The sequence below is a fragment of the Periplaneta americana genome, chromosome 9 (assembly GCF_040183065.1).
Source record: "Periplaneta americana isolate PAMFEO1 chromosome 9, P.americana_PAMFEO1_priV1, whole genome shotgun sequence".
Taxonomy (NCBI): domain Eukaryota; kingdom Metazoa; phylum Arthropoda; class Insecta; order Blattodea; family Blattidae; genus Periplaneta; species Periplaneta americana.
This window is the reverse complement of record NC_091125.1, coordinates 87173073-87200629: the sequence shown is the minus strand read 5'-3', so window position 1 is coordinate 87200629 and position 27557 is coordinate 87173073. Positions and strand designations below refer to the sequence as shown.

At 35.7% G+C, this 27557-nt stretch overlaps 1 protein-coding gene across 1 annotated transcript; it reads right to left on the bottom strand.

The window, feature by feature from the left end:
- Positions 1 to 1637: 1637 nt before the first annotated feature.
- Positions 1638 to 26439, bottom strand: LOC138706198 (uncharacterized). The gene is made up of 11 exons (XM_069835222.1): positions 26227 to 26439; positions 25846 to 26113; positions 23273 to 23440; positions 20870 to 21131; positions 16685 to 16897; positions 15274 to 15384; positions 12300 to 12404; positions 9711 to 9854; positions 8935 to 9084; positions 3909 to 4162; positions 1638 to 1776 (listed from the first exon to the last, which is right to left on the bottom strand). The coding sequence occupies exons 2-10, from the start codon at positions 26082 to 26084 to the stop codon at positions 3911 to 3913; spliced, it is 1644 nt and encodes a 547-aa protein (XP_069691323.1). The 5' UTR covers positions 26085 to 26113; positions 26227 to 26439; the 3' UTR covers positions 1638 to 1776; positions 3909 to 3910.
- Between the last annotated feature and the right edge of the window lie 1118 nt (positions 26440 to 27557).

Sequence of the window (27557 nt, the reverse complement as noted above, 5' to 3'; positions counted from 1 at the left end):
CACTTACACAATCGTATTTTAAATCCCCGGAGATACGAAACTTCATTTATACATTCTGAATCAATCTTACTCGAAATTTGGTTTGCTGTTAAAATATAGAAATGCGAAATTACAGTATGTGATTGCAATTGATGAAGACAATGAAGATAACGATGTTCCTCTTTGTGATAAGGGGGAGCAAATGGAGTTTCATTTGATGACTTTATGGATGTTAATACAAACGTCATAATCACTGAAGCTATGATACGCTCCGAAACTGTTGAAGGCATTCAGCAGGAGTTGTACAAGGAAAATGACAAGATAATGTAAATGATGAGCCACCAACAATCTTGATACTGTTACTGCTTTAGAAACAGTGAAACATTTCATAATTTAACACATTATGAAACAGTTATCACAATTTGAGGGCATGGTTTATTCGTTAGGAAAGCAGTTCAAATTAACTGACTTTTTTGCAAAATAATCATATGTTATTAAATGTTATTTCAGATTACATATTATTGTGACAGCTGCGCCAGGGTTCGAACCCGTGTCCGACAGGGCGCGCTGCAGACGAAACGCTGGTATGGGGAGCATCTGGGGGTGTATTACGGCAACGCGGCGAGGAGAGGTTGCGCGCGCATCTGCTACTGCCGAGTAGAGGAGAGAGTGGGGAAAGAGCGACCGCGGAAGAGAGGAGAGGGGTCCGGATTGTTCAAGTGATGCTTGGAGATATCCAGATAATTCGAGAGAGCTATCTCTGGACAACCGTAGAAATTTCTCGTAACTATGGTTTAGTTATAAAAGAAGAAACGCGAATGAACTTGAGCAGTTTTGATTCAGCCAGTCTTGTGTACCGGAGTTCGACTTGAGTGTGCGTCTGCAACTGTGTCAGCATCCGAAGGCCTGAGTTCGAGTGCAGTGGACCGCAGTTGGAGGGACCTGAGTTCGAGTACAGTGGACTGTCTCTGAAGGTCCCGGGTTTCGGCACCAGACTGAGCTAGAAGAACTAGCCAAGACAGACGAGCTGTGAACTGAGAACTGACAGTTCTGTGTTGTAAATAGTGCTTTGGGAATATTAGTTAAGATTAACAGTTCATTGTTGTTTGTAATAGTCCAAGTAAAATTGTCATTGTCGTCTGTGGAGTGCATTAACGGATACTGTGTTACTGTGTGGAGAGCAAATCCCATTGTTGATGGGAGTGAAATTAAATTGTAGAGAGTGATAATTATTGTTGCTTTGAATAAAAGTTACATTGTTGAGTTGAAAAAAAATTTACATTATCATTTCAGTTATCCTTCAGATCCTTATAAAAACATAGAAATGAAGTTTTACTGTACTGGTATCTTTAAGATGAACGATTATGCTGATGACTGGGTGTTCAATACATCATGTTCATAGCAAAAAAACAATCTTAACTGATAAAAATTCTAATTCTATGTAAATGACAGAAGTAATCAAAGCTGGTGTATAATCAAAACAAAGACAACAGTTTTACTTGAAAGATAATAAAAGTTTAATGTTCTGTAGCTATAAAAATAAGTCTGATTTTGAGTATTTAAATTGTTAGTGAGTCAGATCTCCAACGAAAATGAACTTACTTGTAAGAGCTTTCGAAACCACAATTCAACTCTTAACGAAACAACATTATCCATAAAAGAACAAGAGAAAAGTACAGATTCTTAATCCTAAGAATTCATTTTTTAAGAACAAGTCCAGCAACAGTTTGCAGGAATGCTTCAACAGCAGTATTGTCACAGCTGCAGATGCAGCGTTGACCATCACAGATAGGGCATCTATAACAAACAAGATAACCTATAATAAACAAACATGCATGTGCTGCCTCATTATGCAACATGATAATTCTTTAACTGTTAAAAAATATTCAGTGTTCGCACTGTAATTTTTACTGATGTTTGAAGAAGAGAGTAAGGCAGAAGCTTGGCATTTTCAGGATATGGACTATTAGCGCGAAAATAAAGCAATAAGATGAAAAGGATAGGGAAAAAACCTAAGGGAGGAAAGGAGAGAAAAGTAATAAAGGAAAAAAATAACGAAACAAGACAGGAACAAAGGACTAACAACTTACATGGAAACTTCTAACTTCTACAGAAAGTGCCCAAAATGGCCACTATGAGCCTTAATACAGGCTTCTGAATGCCGCATCATTGACTGCCTTCCTCTCTCCCATATTCCAACATCTGCTGTATCTGCTGACATCCTTCTTCAAGTTGCTGGCGAAGAATTTCTATGTTATGAATAGGTCTGGAATACACAATGGCCTTTAAATGACCCCATAAGTAGAAATCCAATGGATTGAGGTCAGGAGAACGAGCAGGCCAGGATGTTGGTTCCTCACAACCTATCCATTTATCAGGGAATCACTGATTTAAAATTGCTTTAGCAGCAAGAGGAAAATGATGCAGTGTCCCATCATGCATGAACTACATGCGCTGAATTAAGTTCAATGGAACTTCTTCCAACAAAACATTTAAGTTAAGTCATTTGTTAAAAAGTCGCAGTATAATGCTGCTGTCAATATTCCATGTAAAATGAAAGGACTGATTAATGTGTCGCCAATTATTACAGCCAAAACAATAATGCTGAACTGTTGTTGGTGTCTTGCTTCCGAAACTGCTTTGGGATTTCTGTTAGCCCATGCATAAATATTGTGAAAGTTCTGTACTTCATTTCAGGTAAACTTCACTTCATCGGTGAAGACTACAGCAGAGAGAAAGTGTTGGTCCTGAACACAAATTTGTTGTAACCAGGTACAAAATGCTGCTCTGGGTGAAAAGTCAGCTTCACTAAGACCTTGGACTCTTTGAAGGTGATATGAATAAAGGAGTTGTTCCCTTAGAATTCTCGACACTGCCAGATGACTCACATTCTCGATTTCTGCTGTGTCTCTGGTGCTGCTCATTCTGGTACTCTTTGGTCTTAAACCATCTGAAACACGTTTTTTAAAAGAGCCTGTTTCCACAAGACAGTCATGTATTCTTTGGAATGTCTTGTTGGGTAACTGTCTATTAGGAAATTATTCAGTATACAAATGCCTTGCTTCATTTGCATTGCAATTAGCTCGTCTATACATAAGGTGCATTTCTGCCATTTCCTGATTAGTACTCCATTTTGACCACTAGTTGTAATACACTCAAAATAACAAATTTTCACAATTACCAATAAAAGTTATAGCATATGTCCTGTGTTTATTTTGTTATAGCAACTGTCATCAGGTGACTTTGACTACAAAACAAATCAATGATGACTTGAATACAGAAGAAAATTATATGTGGCTTGTTTATCATCACTAGAGGGCGGATCTGTGTGCGGTCCCTCAAGATTAGTATGCATAGACTGTGTTGCTACTACTCGCGCCATATGCATGGACTGTGTTGCTACTGCTTGCATCGTGTCTAATCTGTTTCATTTTCTAACTGCACACAGATTTTCCCTCTAATGATCACAGATAATATGTACACCATAAACAATGACTAACTAAAAAACTAAGTGAAATTGACCATATGTTTATATAAACTTTTTTGCTTGTTTTCAGGTCCTCTATCAATTTCTCAGAGCTTCCCACATGTTTTGATACATCCTGTATATTAAGAAAGTTCTGACAGGACAGAAGTACCTTATAAATGTTATTCTCTCGACACCTACCGAACACTGAAGATAGTATTTGGAAGTTTCAAAAGTAAACAAAAACAAATTACTATTACTGTATTAGAATAATGCTTATTGGTCTTACACACAATAATACACTTTTAAATAAGGGAAAAAAAATTTGTATTTTACTGTAGTCGACAAATTTCGTCCTGAACAATTCCTTGAATTCACTCTTGTTGTCAATGATATTTAACACAGTTAATATTAATGACAACATATTTCCTGTAAACATTGTTACTGCAAGAGCTGCACTCACCTTTACAACTGCTCCTCTATGTCCTCATCTGATGTCCAGTTCTCAGTAATGATATCACTGATGTTTACAGCAGTGCGTGTGTAAAACACGAGGTGTAATGCATAGTTCTCTTGGACTACCAGGTCCTTGAGCCGACGACACTCCCAGGAACGGATGTCCCATGACCCGAGCTCACCAAGTCTGCACAGGCGTGGGCAGCAAGCCAGCAGCATATCCACACTCTCCCTTGTCAGCTCTATATACCTGAATATTAACTACACACAATGCAAAACTAATCATGTCTGCATGAGGACTTGGACCAGTCAGTAAGTATGAACAAATCAAAAGAGATTACATACAGTATATTACAACAGTGATAATGACCCATTACTAGAGATCTGTGAAATTCAAGAGAACTAGTGGCTTGTGCAGCAATTGCTGCAAACTAAGTCCATAAAAAGTTCAAATAAAAATTGTTCAGATTTATTTTCAATGAAGAATACCAGACATTTTGAAAGTTATTTGCTTCCATAATAGTGAAACATATTCCCTCTGAATGTTTTTTTTTTTTTTTTTTTTTTTTTGCCAAATACTTTTCCTTGAACCTATCCATCTTCAGTTCTTGAGTTTCAATGCGAAATCGCTAGTAACAATGCCAGGATGATCTGTAGGTTTTTCATGTGGGAGTAATGGAGTAGCTATTTCGGGTCATTGCGGATTGTATGTGAAAGTTAAGAAAATGTAAGGTTTGTCATGCTTTGAATAAGACTTAGCATCTTGGTATAGCTGCTGCATGTTTCGTTAACTACCCTGAAATGTAGAGGGCAGAATCATTTTTTCCCACTAAGAGATCTTGCTGAGGTGATCAAGAGACTACAAAATCTTGTAGGCCTCTTATTTTATCAATAAGTAATACCTTTTGGTCTTTTCTTATGAACTGTAATTTTTTGCGCTTCTTCCAGACAATACTGATCTATCAAATACTGCTGGATTAATTTGTGTAACAATGAATGTTATTTCATATATTTTCTGTAATATAGGCTGTTGTGAGGAATTTATTGCTGAGATGTGCAAAATGAGGCGAATGATATGTCAGAGTTGTAGACTCTTATATGCCCCCTAAATAAAATTGTCCATCATAAATTGTTAGCAGCTTCAATGTTTCATTTGTTGCTGGTTGCGGGAAATAAACTTACTCATCACGGTAGCAAGAAGTGAAATGGCATGCTATTTTCCCTACAACAAAATATGTTTGGCAGCGATCACAAATCTAATCAATTAAACCAAAGAAATATGAAATTAATTTTGATGTAGTTTAAAGACGCAGCTAAAATAGGAAGCATGACTCAATTACTACCAAGGAAAGTTAGAGAATCAGACATATAAATATCTATATCACACTGCCATTACATATATGAAAAGGACCCACACCACTTGATTAATAATTGTAAAAGTATTTCATTTTTAACAACAATATTGTTACCTTACGTAAGTTTTATAGTTTTCAGTAACATAAGTTTATATAGGCCTATAACCATTACTCAGTAAATTACAGAAATGAAGATCTAATATAAAATATTCTTTCTCTGCGTCTACTTTCATAAAGCCCCAAAAGGTTTCACTTTCATATCATCAGTATATCATTATGTGTTGCATTAACTATAATAATATTTCATTTTTAATGGTAATAATGTCATCAAACATTCTTAAGTTTTGTAGTTCTTAATATCCAATACACAGCTGTACTTGGAAAACCACAGACCAGAGAATCAGACCTGTAAATTATTTTTTATACATTATCAAAAAATTGCACAAATGAAGATCGACATATTGGCATTATGATGGGAAAGAATCTGAGCCATCTGAACTCTATGTCAGCAATCCTGTAGGTCATGGCCTTCGTGTAATAGCCTATTGTTTATTGTAGTGTGTGTTTTGTTTTATTCTGAAATGCAACACGGTCGACTTGATGCTCGCTTCGCTTAAGGAAGCGAACATCAAGTAGGCTGTGAATGCAATTAATTAGTTCTCAAAACTGACGAAAGATAGATTCTTTAAAAAAGGAAAATGATGTAGGAAAATTGACATTTCAATGAAAACTACTATTTTTCCGAAAAACTTTGGGTTCCAAGCTTCAAAATGAGGGGTCATTTATTAAAATCCGTTCAGCCGTTTTCCCGTAATTTCCATTACCAGTTCAAATTATATATAGATGATAACGCATAGTAATTAATGTAGGAAGCAATACTCTATCTCCACATATGTGCAGTTTAGAAAACAAAAGTTCGTATTGTTATTAGGGTACATATTTCATTTCAAAGAAAATTGTCTGTCGAATCTTGAGGATTAATTGAAAGAGTAAATGATTTTACATACATCAGAAAAAATTTATAATTTCTTAATGAATTAGGTATCTCTTATAAAATCTAAATATAGTAAAACAAAGGGATTAATTAACAGAAACTTTCCTCAATACAACACACAAGAATCATATATTATCAAGATATGTAGTAAGTAATGGAAGTACTGTCTGAGCACCAGCACTGAAACCGTGGCAGGAATGTGCTGTGGAACCCATTAGACCATACTATACTTGCTGAGTCACGTCCCCCTGCTCCCCACTTCCTCATACGGCATGGTTTCAGAGCTAGTGCTCAGACTATAAGGCGTGGACAATGAGAAATAAACATCTATGTAGAATTAGAACCAAACAAATGGAATTTATGAGAGCAACAGAGATATATACTTGCTGGGATCATAAAAAGAAACAAATGTTATGCAGGAACTTCAGGTCTAACCAGTCATACATTTTATAAGTAGCAACCAGCTTCACTGGGAAAATCACTGGGTTATCTCAGAGACATACAGAGCAGTTAGTTGGGTGGCTTAACCAGGTTATTACAGGTGAACAAGTTTAGCTACGATTTACAGTAAGTATAATAACAGGGTAGCTATTGTGAACATATTTTATAAATAAATGGTATAAAATAATACTTTTATAACTCTTCTGATATATCTTCACCAGTGGCATTTCTAGTAACTAACGAATACGTTATAGCCTACTCTTAACAGCAGTAGAACAGAATTGGGATGTCAGCCTTGTGTGTGCAAATTCACATCGGGTGTTCAAAATAAGTTCTGATGCAACTCCACATCATATAATACTTCCCTACTTAGGCCTACTGTAAGTCGTAGACAAACATGTTCACCTGTACTGAATAGGCCACCCAACTAACTGCTCTGTACGTATCACAACCTGTACAATATATGCATTCATATTATAAGACTCCCAAAAGCTGTGCTTCACTATAGTCCCGTCACTCTAATTTCCGGCAGCCAATCGCGTTGCAGGTCGGCTACATTTAAACGTGCGCGTCTTGTGATTCGCTGATTCATTTCTTAATGCTCGATAAATACTTAATATAATCGCCAGCCATTTTAGCTCTTTTTTTTGGCGTTCGCAGAAAGCACACGAAGACGTTATTTGCCGCTCAATTATTTGCTGAATTACATTGCGTTTGATTTATTATCATAGGAGCTACGACATGATAATGTTTAACGGTGTGGCAAATAGATTCCTCGTATGGTAGCTCGGCAATGTGAGAACAAAAATGGCGAATGATACTACCTACCTACTACTACTAGTAGACTTTATAGAGCCTTTACTTTCTAAGACGTAAGCAAAGGGGCGGAGTCACGCTGGAAATAACAGCGTCGGGACTATACATCCACGAGAAGAGACCCTTGAAGCTTCTAAAAAAAGAGATTGACTGAAAATTCAGCATTGAGACAGTAACAGGCAATTGGAACCTATACTTGAATGGATCATGTAACATGGATGATGATGATGATGATGATGATGATGAGCATCATCTGGAGGATCATCATTATGTTTTTTTTTATTTCAAAACACGATCCATTATTTGTTTACTAAAACTATTATTATTTCCAGATAAAATTATTCCTGTACTGAATATGAACAAAATCCGCCTGACAGTTTAGAAGAAATCGCTGAACATATACAAGAGACAGCATGCTGAAAACCTATACTACCGCAGAAATCCCGAAATCGATTTCTCACAATGTCACAATCATTCTCTTTACACTACATGTAAAATAAAAATAAGAAAAAAAGAATGAATAAAAAATTAAGAACGACGAAAGAAATAAAGGAACAACGGAAAGGAAAAGAGAGGGCTCCCTTCTCTCTATTTTTCTATTTTCTTTTAAAACAATCAATGTAATAAAATTACCCACTATAGTAGAACCCTGATTATCCGTCACCCTATTAACCAATTGTTGAATTATCCAACTGTCTTCCTCTTGCTTCTTTTTTCTACAGAAATATATGAAGTTCTATACATTATATTAGCACGTTATTTTTTCGAGAGAGGATTATTACAAGACTTCGCCCTTATGCAGTATGTTCTACTGTTCAAGTTGTACTGTATAACTTCTATATAAAATTTCTTCCATGAGTATCAAAAGACATCGTGTTGTACCAAGTATCAAAAAGTGCAAATAAAGTGGTTTGGGGAACGAGAAACTGTGGCACATCTCAGAATACGAGAGTGGAATCACAACTTATGCAATTTAATAAAAATCAAGGATGACGTGTATAAAGTACCGTTACGTAAATCTAAGCACGAAACGTCCACTCTTCCTATCTTCCAACAGACAGCCATTATAAGGAGTTTCCTTGCAGCTTAACAACCCATTGTTAACAACCAGACTTAAATCAGTGAAGTTCTGATCCACCACCTAGCGTATACAATACAAGACCATAGAGGAGCTTACGAGCATGTAAGCATATTCACTAAATTTACGAAAATATTTTATGGTATGGATTATCTGATTTTTTTTTTAACTGTTCAGCCCACCCCCTTCATTAACACGGATAATAGAGCTTCTATTGTATTTCATAAACTCTACCCAACACAAATGAGAATGTCGGAAAAAGAGACTATGGATACTCCAGTATGTAATTCTCCTTTTACGAATCTGAACATAAATTTTATGAAATTCTGAGTGTCAATATGTGCGTTACCGTTTCCAGTTGCTGCAGAGGATTCTTTCTCAGCCACGAAGCCAAGATGTCATCTGTTAAGTCTCTGATGCGGGTTATCTCAATGTTCCGCAGCTTAGTGGCATTGGTCAAGAACATGGCTCCACACTCCAGTGAAATTGTACATGTCATCTGAAATTGTAATGCAAGACTTCATAAGTACGTATGTTAGGAGATTACTGGTGTCAAGGCTGTCATACAAACTTCAGTCAAGGAACTGTTTTTTATTTTAAGTTCATAGTTTCTTGATATCATTAACACTAAAATTAACATTATTAACATTAAAAATTATCGTTGACATTAAAATATCCTTAAGTAATTTTCTGTTTATTGCATACTTTAGTTAGCTCCTTTGTATTTATTTGAATAATGTAGTACCAGACCTGAAGGGTCTCTCTACTTTGTTGGGTCCATTATGCCTGGCTAATCCAAACTAACTGTTTCGATTAGTAAGACATAAAGAACCTAAAAAGGTAGGCTACTCCTTAGATCTGACACTATATAACTCTGATGATGGAATCTATAAGGACTTTGAATGGTGGAGATATTAAATCCAAACACACGACGTAAACACAACTTTTATTCTAAACCTCATTTCCCCCAGAATTAACGGAATTTAAAAAACATTTTAAAACAGCTTCAGTGTCGTAAGCAGAAATATACTCTAAAAATAACAGAGATTATTAAAAATTGAGGATTAATGATGGCATCAGAAATAAAATTAACAGACTAACAGATAATTATCTCCATTGTCTTACCTTAAGTTCCTGTAACTCGGTATAAAGAGGACCCCTGTTTGGTGGAAGTGTAACAGTTCGAGAAGGTTCTTTTGAAACTGTCAGTTTCTCTAAAAGAGGACAACACTGACCCACAATGCCAAAATCTACACCAACACTTGAAATCTGTAATAAAATAAAAAATTAAGAAACTACAATCATGGCAGTACAAGAAAAGTATGAAAATCAAGCCATTAAAAAGGGAGTATTCTATGTCAAAAAAGCAACTGGTGTGAGCTGCACTCGAGATCTGAGGCTGCGCTCAAACATGAGTTCCAATCCCACTTGGATTACCTGGTTGACTTTTTCCGAGGTGAATGTCAGGTATTCCCATGGCGAATCCTCAGACTCATCTCACCAATTACTATCTCGCTATCACTAATTCTACCGACAAGCACAATAAGCCTTCAAAAGTAGTTCAAATACCTTTTATTCTGTTGTTGTGGATTTAAAGTATTCATTTTCTGTAACTAATCACTTTCATACGAGATGTGATTACTAAATTCCGAGACTGTGGGCGAAGGGATCACATGATTGATATGCACGGACAGCAGTGATACTAGACGACCTTGAAGAGACGCGACACAAAGTTTCAAAGCGCTATCTTCGTTGAGATTTGTGTTACACAAGGTTTTGTTAGCACGTGCACCCACGCATTTGCAAAATCACAATGGACTCAAAACTGGACTAGAGAGCCAACATCAAATTCTTCGGGAAATCGGCAACTGAAACCCATGGAATGTTGAAGCAAGCCTAAGGGAATGAAGCACTGTGTCAAGCAAGGTGTTTTGAGTAGCATTCGCGTTTCAGAAATGGCAGAACATCGCTGGAGGACAATGAGAGGCCAGGTCGACCACACACGTGCAACACTGCCGAAAATGTCGAAAAATTCGACAAATCGTGCATGATGATCTTCATGTCCATTTGAACATAACGACCAAAACTGTAGACAGAGAACAAATGGATGCTCCACGACGACAATGTGCCAGCTCACAGAGCTCTCACAACAAGCCAGTTTTGCACCAGTAACAAGATGGTTGTCATTCCTCACTCCCATATTCACCAGATTTGCCCCCATGCGACTTTTTTTTTTTTGTTTCCGAAGATGAAATTGAAGCTAAGGGGTCGCCATTTTGGCACGGTGGAGGAGATCCAATGCGAATTGCAGAAGGTGCTTGACAGGCTTCAAGAATGCGACTTCAAGGAGATATTCCAAAAATGTAAAACACGTTGAAATCAGTGTATAGCTGCCCAAGGGGATTACTTTGAAGAAGATGGAAGCCAAATTTAAATCTGGTAATTTTATTTCCATTTATGGGACAGATCTCGGAATTTAATGATCACACCTCGTATTTTCATAAAATTTTGTTAGGAATTTCCTAAAAATTTTAAAGAAATGAGGGATATAAGAAACAGTATTATTTAACATACTGTGTTTTAGAATAATTAACAAGATCACTTTTTCGCGCAAAATATATCTAATCATGACCATCTCCATACTAATCATTCTCTATTTACATATTCGTAACTATACCATGATCATACCGATACTATTTATGCTTTAAATATCACACATACATGTGGAAGAATACTATGCTTTTGTCATGTCTACAGTAGTTATTTCATTCAATACATGTTCCTTACTTTCTTCTAAAAGTTTACGTACTTGTAGGCCCCAGTGGCTCAATGTAGACCTGAGCCAGTGTATGGGACTGGTGCCCATCCAGCATCATGATAAATTTGGGGAGCTATTAAAGGTATAGTGAAATCTTGTTACAGAAACCAGCTATAACAGATGGGGTGATCATTGTGCTAACCACACGATGCCTCTGTTCTCATGCTCAAGATGAAGCAGACTACTATGGTGAACTTCTTTAAAGGATGACTGTTTACGCATTCTGCATTTTAATTTGCCTGATTAGCTCATAAGTAATTAACAAATTCAAACTGATTAGCCATAAATAATTAACAATAATTTTTTAATATATATGCTTTTCTTAACTTTTAGGTGACAGATTGTTTGTTATAGCAGTAATAGCTGCTTTACAGTCACTGAATATAACAGTTTGTTCAAAATAAGGGATATGGTGCAACAAATTTTGAAGTGTCGAATAGATGACTTCAACTTATCCATCAAAATTTGTAACTCCATAATCTAAGGATTTATAAAATGAGAAAAGTGTACACGAAGCACCAGCATCTGCTCCATTTTGGTTGGACAGTAAGGATCCACTAGTAAAAATATGAAGCCATTCTTTGTTAGGGAACCTCCTATGAACTATTAAGTGGCTAATTGTGAATTTCGTTTGCGACCTTACCTTATTCATATGTCGAAGCTCTTTTATATATCATAAACTTAATGTAACATAAGATCCTTAACTTTACTTCTCTCCCAGAAGAAAACGGACTTCATATTAAAAATCTATTGCCTTTGAGTGGGTATGAACGTGCAATAATTGTATTCAGAGGCAAGCACTATAACACTAGTTACCAAAGACGACACAGAAGCAATCAAAATAAAATCTTCTAAATAAATCACCACTGTTTGCTGACTTTAAGAACTATTCTTACCTGTAGGTGAACAAGGTTTGGAGTGTGTTTTAATCCAGCCATAATGTCTTCACAGTGAATATTTTCCAATGTAAGTCGTCGTAACATTTTGAATGCCGAAAAATTCTGTAACATAAAAATAATTTTTTAAAACAAAGAGCATTTTGCTTTAATAGTCATTTTTTGAGACAGTAGTCTCAATGTTAAGACATTCCACAGCTACACAGAGCATGGCCAAACAAATGAAGGAGGTGAAAAGAAAGATTGGCGACTCAAAACGCATCTATCTTCCAGATTTGTCATCCTTAGTTAGTTTAGCAGGACAGTGTTTGAATAATCTGTAGATGGTGAAAAATCTGCAGAGGGTAAAAGTGAATCAGTCTGGTTACAAAATTAATTATAACATGAAACAAAAAGTGTTATCTCGGTAAAATTATTATGTTTTAAACTAACACACAATTGTACGGGCATCATGACTCACAAGTAGATGACTATTCAAATTTAGTGCTGAATGACGTCACATGAAGATGAACGTGGCTAACGAGAAAGACAGGCTACGGCATGACGTCACATTCTTACTCATAACATGGCCAACATTGAACAAGTTTATACATAAATGCACATTTAGAGTTTAATACAGCAATTTCCTTGTTTTTTAGAACTTTGAACATGTATTTATATTAAACGATTGTCAAGATGGCCATGACTAGATCATGATAATCACGTGACTGCGATTCATGCTGTTGCCTGTTTTTCTCGTTAGCCACTGAAGATTAACTACTTCAGACCAACACATTTCAAAACAACTATATTTATTAAATCTGTCAATTCAAGATCCACATTTTTAACATATACAGAGTGAACTGTAAGTGATGTCATTAATTTGAGGCAGTAATTCATTGAGATATTTCAAACAAAAAGTTTAATGCAATTTTGCTCGTTTTTGCTTCATTTTAAAGATAAAAATTGTTTTATATGAAGCATTTCATAGTGTGTTTTGGGAAAGCCACTGATTTAATTCCCAATATGCTCAGTCAATTTAAGAGAGCAGTGTATTATGATAAAAAATTATTGAAAGAATTTTAGTTTCGTCCTTTAAATGTGCAGAAATTTGATCCGAAGAAATGTAATTTTTTGTTCTAAACAGTAATTTTAAAATATTACATTTCTTCATTACAAATTTCTGCATATTCAAAGAACTAAAATTTTTTCAATAATTTATTATGATAATACATTCTCTCTTAAACTAACTGAGCATATTGGAAATTAAATCAAAACGTGCTATGAAATGTTTCCTATAAAACTATTTTTATCTCAGAAAGTAAGCAAAAATAAGCAAAATTCTATTTAACTTTTTGTTTGAAATATCTCAAAGAATAACCCCCTGAAATTAATAACATTACATACAATTCACGTTGTATAGTTCCCGAAAAGGTGTATAATATGATAGTCACATTCAAACATGTTTCACGATTAACTATTGTTTTCTTCTTCTCTGAGCTGAGATTGTGTTTACTTGTGTACTCTGATTTTGTTTCTTACTCCCCTTAAGTAGACAGCTAACCATATAATAATCTTAATCAGATTACTTTAAGGTAGGCACTCACTTACTGGAATGGCTTCATTGAGTGTGTTCAGATTTTTATTCTTTGCATTATTTTAAATGGAGCAGCTCCCACTTGGCTGTTGTATCTCTGTCCGCATGACCGGATTCCGTTCATAATTCTGGCCAGAGAATTCTAAACAGATTTCCGTATGGTCCAAGATCGAAATAGGGAATATCATGGCAAATATATTGATTGCAAGGCCTCCAATCGCAGTAATATTGAGGGTTTAATGAAATGGATGACGCGAAAGTTATTTTATTAAATCCAACAGTATGAAGAGCTTTACAATTTGACATTGGGATGGGAATCCGGCTTAGTGGATAGAGCGTCAGCACGTAGAGCTGAAAACCCGGGTTCAAATCCCTGTGCCGGAGAGAATTTTTCTCTGTTACACTCATCTTTCATCATATGGTGATGCAGAATTTCAGCACGGAAATATCATATGTACTTCGATACATCATAATAATATACATGATATACGAAAATTATCACTTTGTGATTTAAGACGGCGCTTACTCCGTCGGATCCTGGCCAGTTAGTCACTCATAACGAGTACACCTCTGCACATGTATGGACATTGTGCCACTATCATACATATATATGACGCAGTGCATGAGGGTAGGCCACTAGAGGGAACCCAAGAGTTGGAACTTAAACTGAGAGGATTCAATCTGACATCGGGATGGGAATCCGGTGTGGCTTAGTAGATAGAGCGTCAGCATGTAGATCTGAAAACTCAGGTTCAAATCCCGGTGCCAGAGAGAATTTTTCTCTGTTCCACTCATCTTTCATCATATAAAAGCATGTTAAAGCACAATAGGAGGACAAAAGAACCTTAGTCTTACACCATTAAGCCTGCTGTATTACCAACCATCAGTTTATTTTTATTATTAAAATTCGAATGATTCTGATGTGCAGAACTAGCAACCCACCACCTTACACACATATACACAAAGCTCTCCAAAAGCATGCTCAACCTATATTGGGCAATACAAAGTGCTGTTGATCGAATAATACACCTGTTTATATATGGAATACTGATAGCTTACCGTCACCTCAAGAGATATCTGAAGTCATAAGCATCACATGGTCCTATGTGAGGCAAATGAGAGAAGAAAAACTTTCTCATCTATCCTTCTCCAATGTACAGAACTGGAGTCAGCTACAAATTCTTTGAAAACTGTTCTTTTCCAATTCCTCAGAATTTCAAGGTGAGTAAGCTACTCAATTTATGAAAGTTTATACTTACCTCGGGGTTATGTGTTTAATCCCTGTAATTGGGACACACAATGTGCCAAATTAATATAGGCTTCAGATTATTTTAGATTCTCTGAAGGAAAAGGAGAATAATAAAATAATTGCAAGCAACAAACGAGTAAGTGACTTACATGGAAATGAACTCTACGTGGAGCATCCGAACCTACAAACAATGACTCCAATGCTGGGCAGCAATTGGCCAAGACTTTGAGCTTAACATTGGAAGGTCCACGATAAAATGCCTGAAAAGTGAAAACAAATATAAGCACAAATAAAAAGCAACCACGTTCTGAACATAAACACCAAGAATTCAAGATGTGCCACTTTAACTGGCATCTGTCGTCATAAATTTCCAAATCACACTGTATTGTACATATAAAAAATTTAAATGTAGTAGACAGTGCAGCATAAAATGATTCTCTCTTCATATCTTGTTAATGTTTGAAATCTAATTCTAATTTGTTTTTTAGATCCAATAAAAAATTGTAACTTTTGAGAAGTCAGAAGACGTCTTGCAACCCTGATCAAAATATTTTTTTAAGTAGGTTATTTTACAACATTTTATCAACATCTTACGTTATTCAGCATCTGAACAAGTTGAAGGTGATAATGCCGGTGAAATGAGTCTGGGGTCCAGCACCGAAAGTTACCCAGTATTTGCTCATATTGGGTTGAGGGAAAACCCCGGAAAAAACCTCATTCAGGTAACTTGCCCTGACCGAGATCAAAATGTTAGTCACTATATTACAAAATATAACATTCTCAGTGGCAGTATCCATATTTACTGCTTGTACAGTTAGAGGGTAAATGTAAATGCCGTGGTAAATGTTTTCGATCATAACATCCAAAGAAATAATTAAAACTCTCTCAGTTATACACTGTGTACACAGAAACATCAGTGATTATAAACTGTATAATTTTGTAACTATGCGTATTACGAAATTCATACCGGTGCCATTAGAAAGAACAACTCAAAGAATTTCAGGGTATGTGTAATTGTAATTGCTGGTGGAAAACAATAGATGGCATCATAAGAAAAAAAAAAAAAAAGATGCGTCGATATGCAATATTTAACCAGAAAAGTGAAGCGAATATCTCGTCAACATATCGTCACCTGAATGCAAGAACTAGGTAACTCAATTTTTTCTGTTTTTAGATATTGCCTATTTACTTATTTATTGCACTAAGGAATATGTCTCGTTTTCTTTTACCTATTTGTTACATTGGAAAATAGATGTCGCTGGTATCGTTAGATCAGTTACCTAGTTCTTGCATTACATTCTGTGCGAGTTTTGCTATGCTATAACAGAGATAACTAAAAAAAGCAAATTTCGAGTTACCTAATTCTTGCATTCACATGACGATATGATTGAAAACTTTTAGCTCGGAGCATGCACAGTGTGACATTCTTTGACTTAGAAAAAACTCGAGTAGCTCAACTATTATGTCCCTCATTGTATATGCTTCAATTTGTTCAATTGTGAGATAGAAAAGCAGTCATACATGCATTAATTTGTTTAGTACGAGATCAGACAGACATACATGTTTGAGTTTGTGACCTGGCCAAGGCCTGGTTTTCAGCCCATACAATCTCCTGAGTCCTGCTGCTGTGAACACGAAGTTGCCAAGTGAAGTGAGGTTTGGAATCACCCTCAGCACAAAGGCTGCACCCTTTGCACGAACGTGGGTGTTGCCAAGAAACAGCACCTCCAGTGTCTGGCACAGGGGGTTCAAGTCATCCTCACTCGTGTTGTCCTGAAACAGACCAAGGTGGAGCAGAGCACACTTCTTTAAAAATACATCACAGTAATATGCTGTTACTCAGAAAAACAAAGAAGTCTACAAAATATGCCTTCAGTAGTAGCGCATTGATGGGGGCGGTGACGCTAGCAGTAGTAGTAAACAATAATAGTAATAATATGAAAATAAACATATATTTAAAAGTAATTTATCACCATCCTATTCTTTCCATGGCAAAGATCTGTTCTGAGTTAAAACATGCGATTCCATCTCATTTTCAGTTCAAATTCAAATTCAAATTCAAATTTATTTACAATTTACATTTGAATTTACATTTGGATAGATACCCGAAATGAGCATATGCTCGTGCTCGGGTACAGTCCAGTAGTCTACATAAATTTTACAGGGTTCAAATAATAATGCTGATGATATAAAATAATAGTAACAACAATAATAATAATAATAATAATAATAATAATAATAATAATAATAATAATAATAACAATAATAATAATAATAATAATAATAATAATAAAAATAATAATAATAGAATAGTCGTGACAGAGATGATACAAAGATTGTAATACAAAATAATTCATTAATAATAATAATAATAATAATAATAATAATAATAGAATAATCGTGACAGAAATGATACAAAGATTGTAATACAAAATAATTCATTAATAATAATAATAATAATAATAATAATAATAATAATAATAGTGATAAAACAAAAATATTTACAATAATAAAATAAATACTAAGACGGATAAAATAAAATATAAAACCACTAGCGAGAGTTAACACAACTTAAATAAGCATATAGCCTAATAACCGCAAAAAATGCCAAACTCGAAAATCAACAGAAAAGTTCATTGTATCGCAGACGACAGCAACCGCAAGTTGCTGCAGGTTGTATTGCAGGTATGTTTCTCTCTTCCCCTCTCTTTATTTACATATATTTCCCACCACTCTTTCCTTCCTCCACTCCATCTCTAATGTCTGGGGCTGGAGGAACTGCTAGTTTGGGACAAAGGATGATGTAAAGAAAGTAAGCTATTACCATAATGTAATCAAGCAGTTATTATTAGCTCACTACTAAGCACTTTGTAGTGTATGCCTGTAAATATAGAGTGTTCAATTCATTAGCATTCTTTTTTATTGCGTGATTTAAATCAATTGTTGTGTACTAATCTCGAGAAGTGTACAAACTGTGTTTCTTCACGTTAAGAAACTCAACATGTGAGTTTCAAACTGTATATAGTAGTTTTTGTGCAAACGGTATTTTCCAGTCAAAAGAAGAGAAAAATGTTCTGTTGCTATTAGTATCAGGGGAAATGACACACTCAACCTGAACAGTGTAACTTGCAATACATAATGATTTTGACAGGACTATGAAAAGATGTAATATTACTTAATTTAACAGATTTCTTTGCATTAAATTACCACACTGGCCTAAATTTACTATGACCTTGAATATGATACGACACAAAGTTTTCAGATGTTCTAAATGGAAAAATAAAAACCTCTCCTACAATACAACACACATTTTTTAAATCTGACCTCTCCTGGCACCACATTATCATAATCATCCTATCACATAATTGGGGTAATGTAACTCCGCCTTCCAGGTGCCCCAACCTCAAAAGTGGGTTACAATTAAGCCATGGCCAGGAGAGAAGACCAGAAATGTCGAAAAGACAACCTGGTGGCATTGGATTAAAAAAAAAAAAGACAAAAAAAAACATTTTTTAAATCTTGTAGAATCAATCAATCAATCAATCAATCTTCTTAATGATATAAAGCCCATTATAGTCCACTGTAGTCTATTCAGTTGGATCTATTCTATGGATCAACAATTGGCTCTCTTCTGACAAAGGAAAAATTTTACTGTCTGTACAAAAGAAACCAAATGACCTGGAAATGTACAAAAACTTGCCCAGACATGTTCAAACATTTTTAACAAGAGCCAGAACAGGTCACATTGTCACATAATTGTACCTACACCGATTTCACATTTCTGATAATCCTACTTGTCTGTGGTGCAATAATCATGATGAAGATATGGAACACATTCTTGTAGAATGAAAAAAAAAAAAAACTTACAAATTTGAAGATATTTTCAAGTTTCCAGTTCCAATATTTAGCAATATCCTCTGCTGATATCACTCCCAGTCTTTCCCATCTACTTTTTCTTCTTCATAGTTTGAGTTGTTTCTCCTTCAATACATACAGTAATTATTAGAAACCAATTTCGTATACTTTTAACATGTTTTGAAGTTTCTTTGAGAATATTTTAATATTATTTTATATCCAAAGAGGGGTACTTGATTGCATTATTCATGCAAGTGTCCCCATCTATCCATGATGTGCCAAAGCCATTGTACTCTGCACACCATGGGAGGCAAACTACAAAGCATGATGATTAAAGAAGCAATGCTGGTACAGGAAACATACCATCAAACACCACAAAATTCTACTCAGATCCACAGGAATTCGAAGCCATGATATCAATGTGGAATGCAGATGTTTAGAACTTGTAACAGTGGTTAATCAAAGAACCTACGTATTTCTGATCTGATAGTAAAAATAATTTTTTTTTTCAATGCAGTGGCACTTGACCAGAGTCATTGGCCGTACAATGGCGATAAAAACTAAAATGAAAGATAGAAAACAAAATAAAGTGAACAATGTGCAAGTGAAACTACAAAGGAGAGGTTCTTTCTCTGGCCTCCCAGTATCTATCCACAAAGCTGACAGATGAAAGCGCTGGACAAGTCTTAATGTGGTTTGAGTTCATGTTGTCTGAACATCCACAGAGCATGCAATGGGGGCTGGATAGTACACCCAGGCGGTAGAGATGATTAGTCAGATAGTCATGACCTAATGCGGTGCGGAATGTCGCAACAGCTTCTCTTCTGGGCCATTCGGGGAGAGGGGAGTTTAGTGCGTCCTTCCAGTGTTTATCCTTAATTTGTTCCTCCAAACTCTTATGGAAACATTGTCTCACTCGACTTATATTTGTAGATACTCTATGGAATGGTAGCATGTTAGAATATGAAAGGGGGATAGTTGTTCCTTTCTTTACCAGAAAGTAAAAAGAAATTAAATTGATTATATGTTCACAGTATTAATAACGTATTTTAACTGTTTGCATTACTACATGTAGGCCTATTTTTACCAGTAGTAAAAATTAATTCTGGGTATGTAGCATGAATCAGTTGGTACAGTCTGCATGTCCCATAAAGAAACTTCTTTTACAACTAAAAAGAATTAGGCTGCGATTATAATACCTATACAAGTACAGTTCTGACACAGCTGTTTTAATGCAAAAAAACATTGTACTGGATTTGGGTCAATATGGTATTATAAATTACTGTATCTAGATACTTATAACATAATACTCTTAACATTGTAAGTCTTGAAGTGTTATCCAAGATACATAAAAAGACAGTAGCCTATTTTATTTGTCAAGTATGTTGTTTGACAGGATAAATACGTATTGTTTGAAAATCATGTTAAAGTTGTGACGAGTATTTTTTAGCACACATTAGTCACTCTTTTTAACCACTTGCCTCTTCTTGGTCAGGCAACAGATGCATTTCTTAGTGCAATTATATCTCTCTAACACTCTGTACCTACCTCTCTATATCTTATCTGTTTACCTCCATCTCAACCTTTTTATCACATTACTTCCTCTAACTTTCCCTCACCATTTCTCTCCCCTTTTTACCTTCTTTGTCTCATTATTTTTCTCTTGCCATTAGACATGTACAATAATAATCTGTAGTAAGCCCAAAACAAAGCACAGTAACATTAGGCTACCGAGAACGACAATATTAGATACCCAGAGGGCCAAAAAAGTCAAGACTTCTTACTGTATACAAAAGCTCTATTCTTGAACCAAATTTAAACTAAAATTTTAGTCCAACCTCAAGTCAATCATGAAGTGATTTAAATGTAACTACAGGAAGATAGACTCACAAGTGGAAGGTCTGATGTGAAACTGGGTGGAGACTGCACACAAAGATGAATGAGGTCAGAGCAGTTAATTTGTGATCCAGTGATGTCAAGAGTACGCAGTCGGTTACAGCTCTTGCCGATGGTTGCTAGGGTGAGGGATCCTCTCACTGCGTCCTTGAGAATCAGCTCCGTCAGCATAGGACAGTTGGAAGTTAGCGTCGTCAGAAATGGCTGGATTGCCAACACTCCCTTAGATCCAAACATGTTAGAACCCAGGACAAATCTGTAGGAAACAACATGAAGTCACTGAGATAAGGAAATAAAAATAACTCTGAAACTACTAATATTAATATCTCGTTATTTTTACTTCCTCTTTTTGTAACATATAAGAGAAAGTATTAAAATAATATGAAACTGCAAAAATCGATTTCAAGATTTTCAAAGAAGTACATATTTGGAGACATCATATAACAAAGAACTGATTTTAGTATGCCATCTACACATAGCTATGAGGAAAGTTCAAAGCAAATTGAGACTTTTATTTTCATAGGAATAAGAAAGGAATGTAAGTACAATCTGTCGGTCATGGTGAAATGTGAGAAGTGTCTCCTATCATTGGTCAAGAGAATGGCGAGCAACACTGTTGGTGTGTGCATGGAACAAGTTATAATTAAGTTTCTAGCGAAAGAAGGCGTGAAACCAGCTGACATTTGTATATGATTTCAAGCACAATATGGTGATGACTGTGATGAGACACTCAGCACAGTAAGACATTTAAATGGTGTGAACATTTTAAAGGCCATACACCTATGAATGTTAATCCAGGTTGTGTGGTGGTCAGCCCACAGGAATTGTCTCTGAGAACATTCAGCTTGAGTAACGCCTGATCCTGAAAAATGACGGATTACTCGTCATAAACTTGTGGAAAAAAAATCTTTCTGTGGCAACTATTAACACAATTATTCACAAACATCTGCATTTTTGAAAGGTTAGTGCACACTAGGTACCCAGACAACTTTCCACTTTCAAGTTCGCTGAGTTACTTCTATGACAGCGCATCTGTCTCTACACTAACTTTTAATCACTAAATTGTGCACCAATATGTCTGGGTTAAATCCCAAACTTCTCCACAGTATATATGAAGGGAAGGCATATGTCACTCTTGATAGTCGGATGGGGACATTAAGCCTGGCAGCCCCCTTTGGGGCTATTCAACAGGAGTAGGCTATATGCCGACACCGGGTTTCCCCTTCTCCCTTCCTCGTATTCATCATCCTCATCTATTTCCTACACTACACTTAAAATACACTCACTCTAGACCACAACATAACTCTCCACAGATACACATTCATGTACAGCATGGCCCGCCAAAGTGGTGTACAAATTGAAAATGGGTCACAGTCCTACCATCTATCCGCAGTATGCAGAACCCAAATCACGCAAGTGAAGTGTGTAGGCATTAGACACACACACACACACTTTCCACCTTCAAGTGGCAGAGAAGATCACAAGTTTTCCGTGAAATGAAGGGTCGTTCTAACACAGAAGGAAAGCATTTTCGTATCACACTCTCAGCTGTGGTGAAACCTGGTTTAATCATTTCACTCCAAATCCAAATAATCATCAAAGCATGAAAATACACCACCACCCAAAGAATTCCGAGCAATTCAGCCTGCATGCAAAATGATGGCAAGTTTTTTTTTAGCACAAACATTGTATTATTCATGTGAATACCACTGTCAAGCTCTGAAAGATGTGCATAACACTGTGAAGAAAAAATAGCCACGTTTGATCACCAAAGACATTCTGTTTGGGCTGGTTAACAAACGACCACATACTGCTCACAGAATCATCTGCACATTGCAGAAATTTGGACTCCTAACAGAATTTCTGGGAGGCCAACGTATGACCTGAAGAGTCACACACTAAACAGAGTTGTTTAGAGTAGCGAAACAACAGGTCCAACAGAGCAGATGGCTAGGTCGTACCAATTTGTTGATGATGAAACATGTATGCAGTTCCAAAATTTTGGCGATGCAAAGTTACAGCTCATGGTGCAATACTCAAGAGTCTACTACTTGAATACCTTCACCATGAAAGCCTGAAAACTCAAACAGTTCATTTTCTTTAAATTCTTTTTTGTCACTTAAGAAATTATTACAAATAATACCTATAGTAACGTCAATGTTTTTGAAAACCATTTCCTACAGAGCAATTTTTTTTTAAGAGAATTTGAAAAATTCTTAATTAATTTTGTCAACATCCTGCTACTCTTACTTCATTCATGCTAATATAAAACAAAACAAAAGAAAATACATTATTTGGACTATATACTTACAATTATTACGATCTCACATAGGCCCATTTTCTGTTATTATTTCTGGTACCGATGGGTAAAACAAAATATTCAAAATCATCACCAACCTCTCGAGTCCAGTGCACTTTTTGAGTATCAGTGGCCAGATTTCAAAATCGGAACGAAGTCTTGAGTCCCCTAGTTCCAATGTTTTCACTTCTTTGTTGAGAACAATGTCAAGAAGACCCACCAACAATCCGGGTTGATTGGCCATGGCCTTAGTGTTTTTTAACAACCTGCAATATAAAAGTATAAAATGAGATAATTTTAATAAACGTATCATACCAGCATATAAAAAGAAAATACCCAGACATCAAAAACTATGTTACGAAGATGCAAATACTTCCTAATTTCTGTAGTTTATATTCACATACTTTGCAACAATTCAGTTCTTCTACCATGTTATCAATGATATACTACAGTGAAACTTCGATATAATGCTCCTACTTATAATGTTTTCCCCAGACCCAATCCATGAATGATGTTAAAATATTCCACATAATAATATAATGTTCCTGCTTTTAACACTTTACAGTGTATTACAACATTCCCCCCCCCCCCCCAGTCTTGAGCAAAGATTGTAACGTAATAGAACACTCACTGCTACCAAAACTCACATTAAAGGACTTGGCATTATAGAATTCAGCACATCTACAGAGTCTACAGAGTAATTCAATTTTTTCAACGTCACTGTATTGTTTATCGGAAAGAGGAAGGTGTCACTACAATCCAAATAACTCGAGTCATTACCATTTCAACAAGACAAAGTGAATATGCGGTTATGAATATAATGAACAAATGAAAATGTTGGTCCTGTATGAGAACCGTCTTTGTCTCTTTCTTCCTCATCTCACCTATTTTGCTATCTTTTTCTGTCTGCAATTTCGTCAATCATCACACTATGGATTATACATTTACAGTATTACGAACTTCTAATTCATTACAACTAAAGGCAATTGGACTCGAACCTACGATAGTAACTTTATTGTAAAGAGCAGAAGTTCTGAATTGAGACTACGAAGTTACGATTTGGATTTCGTCTTTAGAATTCGTTGTAGCTAGAGAAGTCGAAGGACATGACGTGTGAAGTTGTGATTGGAGTCAAGGGAGGATAATAAAAGGAAAAGGAAGTCAGCAAAGTTGCAGAATAAAACTGACACTAACCTGGAGTAAATACAGCTGTAGAATAAAAGTAAAATCAACCCAAGCACATCTAATATAAAGAAACAAAAACTAAATCTAAACTAAAGAAACAAAAATTATCTCAGAAAACCAAACAAAAAAAAACATGTAAATAAACGAACTAGTTTGAGAAATCCAAGTCTATTATAAACAAATTAAAATAATCGGTAATTCGGTAGAAAATATTGGTCAATATGGCAGATATCATCAAGGATCAGTGACAGGTTGTGTTTCGTTGGTATGCCTACCAAAAAACGTATATGCAAGGCACCAAAGAGCTCAACAAACCAAACTTGACCTGTCACTGATCTTAGATGATGTCATTGATGTCCGTCATATTGACCAACGTTTTCTACCGAATTATCAAATAATCTAAACAAACTAGCTGAATTAAGGCTAGTCTGAAAAAAAAAAAAAAAAAACCTAACCTAAATCAACAAAAACCCCGTAGGTATGCATATATCCATCAAGCGCAAGAAACTGCGAAGTTGTTAACCAGATTTTGAATTTTTTATCAAAATCATTAAGCTAATTTCATGTGTATCATTTCCGGTTGAACTAACTTGTAGTAATTACAGACTTAGAAAAAAGTTTTGAGAAAAACTCCAGAAACAAGGCAGTTCGCATGATCAGAGCACATGCGACCTGATTCACAAGAGAACTAGTTGAGGCAATAAAATTAAAAATGATTAATTATCTGTGCTTCAGTGGCTGGTCATGATAATATCTTTGAAAAATATTGGAGTGCAAGAGGTAAATGACTTTATTGTCAAACGCCTGGCATTAGAAAACAACAACAACAAAAATGATTAATTTTGTTTCGTTGTATGTCTGATGATTGCACATTGCCTCCTTTTTGGACTTATAAAGTACCTATCTGTGCGACAAAACGTTTTTCTAAGACTGTACATAGGCCAACTGGGCATAAAAACAACTCGCCAACACCGATAGTTTAGGTGAAATTGGTGTAAGTCTCTACGTACAGACTGACAAAGAGAATGACATGCCAAAAGCCACTCTTTTTGCATTACATGGGAAAGCGTGTGGGCTTATTTCTGTTAAACTCTATACGGTAATTCAACATTTTTTCTGCATCACGATATTTTGTTATATTACCGGTAAGTAAAAAAAAAAAAAGGTAGGCCTACTACAATTTTTGTCTGCATTTTTCTTAAGAATTGCTTTAGGTAACTATAAGATCATAAATTAACAATACGCAATTAATTCATTCATTTTAAAACGTTATAAAATAATTTCAAACATATTCTATCCTAATCAATTCAACAACAGAGTGAACAAATAAAGTAAAAATATAGGAGTTTTACTTGTTCATATGGGTCATATATTATGCGGAGACTAAAAGGAAGGGTGAAAACAGGAAAGATTGGAGAATGCTGGGTTTGCAATGAAAGACCTGCCCTTGGGCAGAATACTATGAATGAATGAAATAATAAATTACTTGTTTGTTATTTTCTGCCGAACCATCTCACTGAGTAGCGGTGGCAGTCCATCCAAGTGACCTCTGAGTTCAGCAACAAGGCTATCAGCATCAATTCCTCTTCGGCGTAACAGAAGCGAGTTCTGTTGATAACGTCGAACTTGTCCGCAGAAGATTAACTCTCTCTCGAGATAATTCATCACTTCTGTTAAACATAATTCTTCCAGAGGCAGTGGAGTTATAGTCCTGCGGGGAGGCATTTCGTATGTCTCTTGTGGAACAAATATTGCTGAAATCATAATCAATACAAAACATCGATAAATTGCAACACAGATTATACAAATATTCAAGTAGAGGTAATTCCTATTAATAATCAGAATCGAATTTCCATACGAAACTAACCCAAATTACTTAAAAAATATTGGTGTCCATTAAAGTGTTACTGCTTTTCCGTTAATAACAACACATTTAGTTTGTCACTTCACTTCTGTACAATGATAATAGCCTCTAAACTTTGGCTCCATTAATGTTTTATCAACAAACCACAGAGACTATTAGAACTTCTTATATTCTTATACAATTTTTCAAACCGCTGTCCATGCCAGAATTATCAAACTTGTAGTTCAAATTTTTAACTATAGGAGCACTATTAACGACTTACGGATCTGTTACAGTGCTACTAACATTGGCAATAATATAACTTTATTCAGCAATATATTGTAAACATTGATGTAATTCTTAAATTCTTGCAGAATTATTATAGTTTTATTATTATGCATAAAAATAGTATAATGAATATATATTATATGCGCAATATATTTTTCACATGTGATGCTTCACTAACTTCTCTAATTTTGGTTGGCGACATTGTTTAAGAATCGTTTTGACAATCAGCTGTTACAAACAGAAAGCAGCTGAAAGCTGTTATCAAACAACACAGCACAGCAAGTGTGTTATTTGTCTATGTGTGAGCAGACAGAATGTGATGTTTGATCATGACTTCATCGGCTACCATTAATTGAAATTTGAAATGTTTTTTCTGCTTGCCCTACAATGAATGGTTTTAAAGTTGAAATAAATATTTTCCGGCCAAAAAGAATATTCTCTGAAGAGGTTGCATTGAAAGTTATAAATTTCCTTAACATTAATAACCATCTCCCATATTGTGTATTGAGTGAGTAATGATCGTAAATTATAAAATAAAGTAGTACGGTATTTATTGAGCAATGCTTTCAGTTTCAGAGATTATTCAGCGTCGAAATTCAACGTAAGAGAGAAAGGTTTGCAACTTATCCTTTTACTAGGGACAGTTTTTTTTAACATACAGTAGACAACGCGCAAGCCACCGCTTCAGTTGCCTCACACATTAAGGCTCTTCAAACCATGGTAAAGGTGTAAACTGCAGCTACACGGTTCAACTTTTCTTTCAACTGCCCGCCGATGAAGCTCTGTCGTAGCATGTCTGCCTCCAGACTAGCCGGCCTGGGTTCGATTCCCGGCAGAGTCAGTAAAATTTCTACCTCAGGACTAGGAGAGATGGGGGTGCACAACTTCTAATCACTAAATTGTGCACCAATATGCCCGGGGTTATATCCTAAATCTCTCCGCAGTGCATATGAAGGGAAGGCATATGTCACTGTTGATAGTGATTCGTCCGTTGGATGGGGACGTTAAGCCTGGTGGCCCCCTTGTGCTATTCGACAGGAATAGGCTACGTGCGGACACCGGGTTTT

Excerpts from the sequence above, each read along its gene's own strand:
- LOC138706198 (XM_069835222.1), bottom strand. The coding sequence starts at position 26,084 with ATGCCTCCCCGCAGGACTATAACTCCACTGCCTCTGGAAGAATTATGT. Across the intron at positions 21,132-23,272 it reads AAGTGCACTGGACTCGAGAG|ATTTGTCCTGGGTTCTAACA; the intron begins GTTGGTGATGAT and ends TGTTTCCTACAG. Across the intron at positions 9,085-9,710 it reads CCGAGTTACAGGAACTTAAG|ATGACATGTACAATTTCACT; the intron begins GTAAGACAATGG and ends TTACAATTTCAG.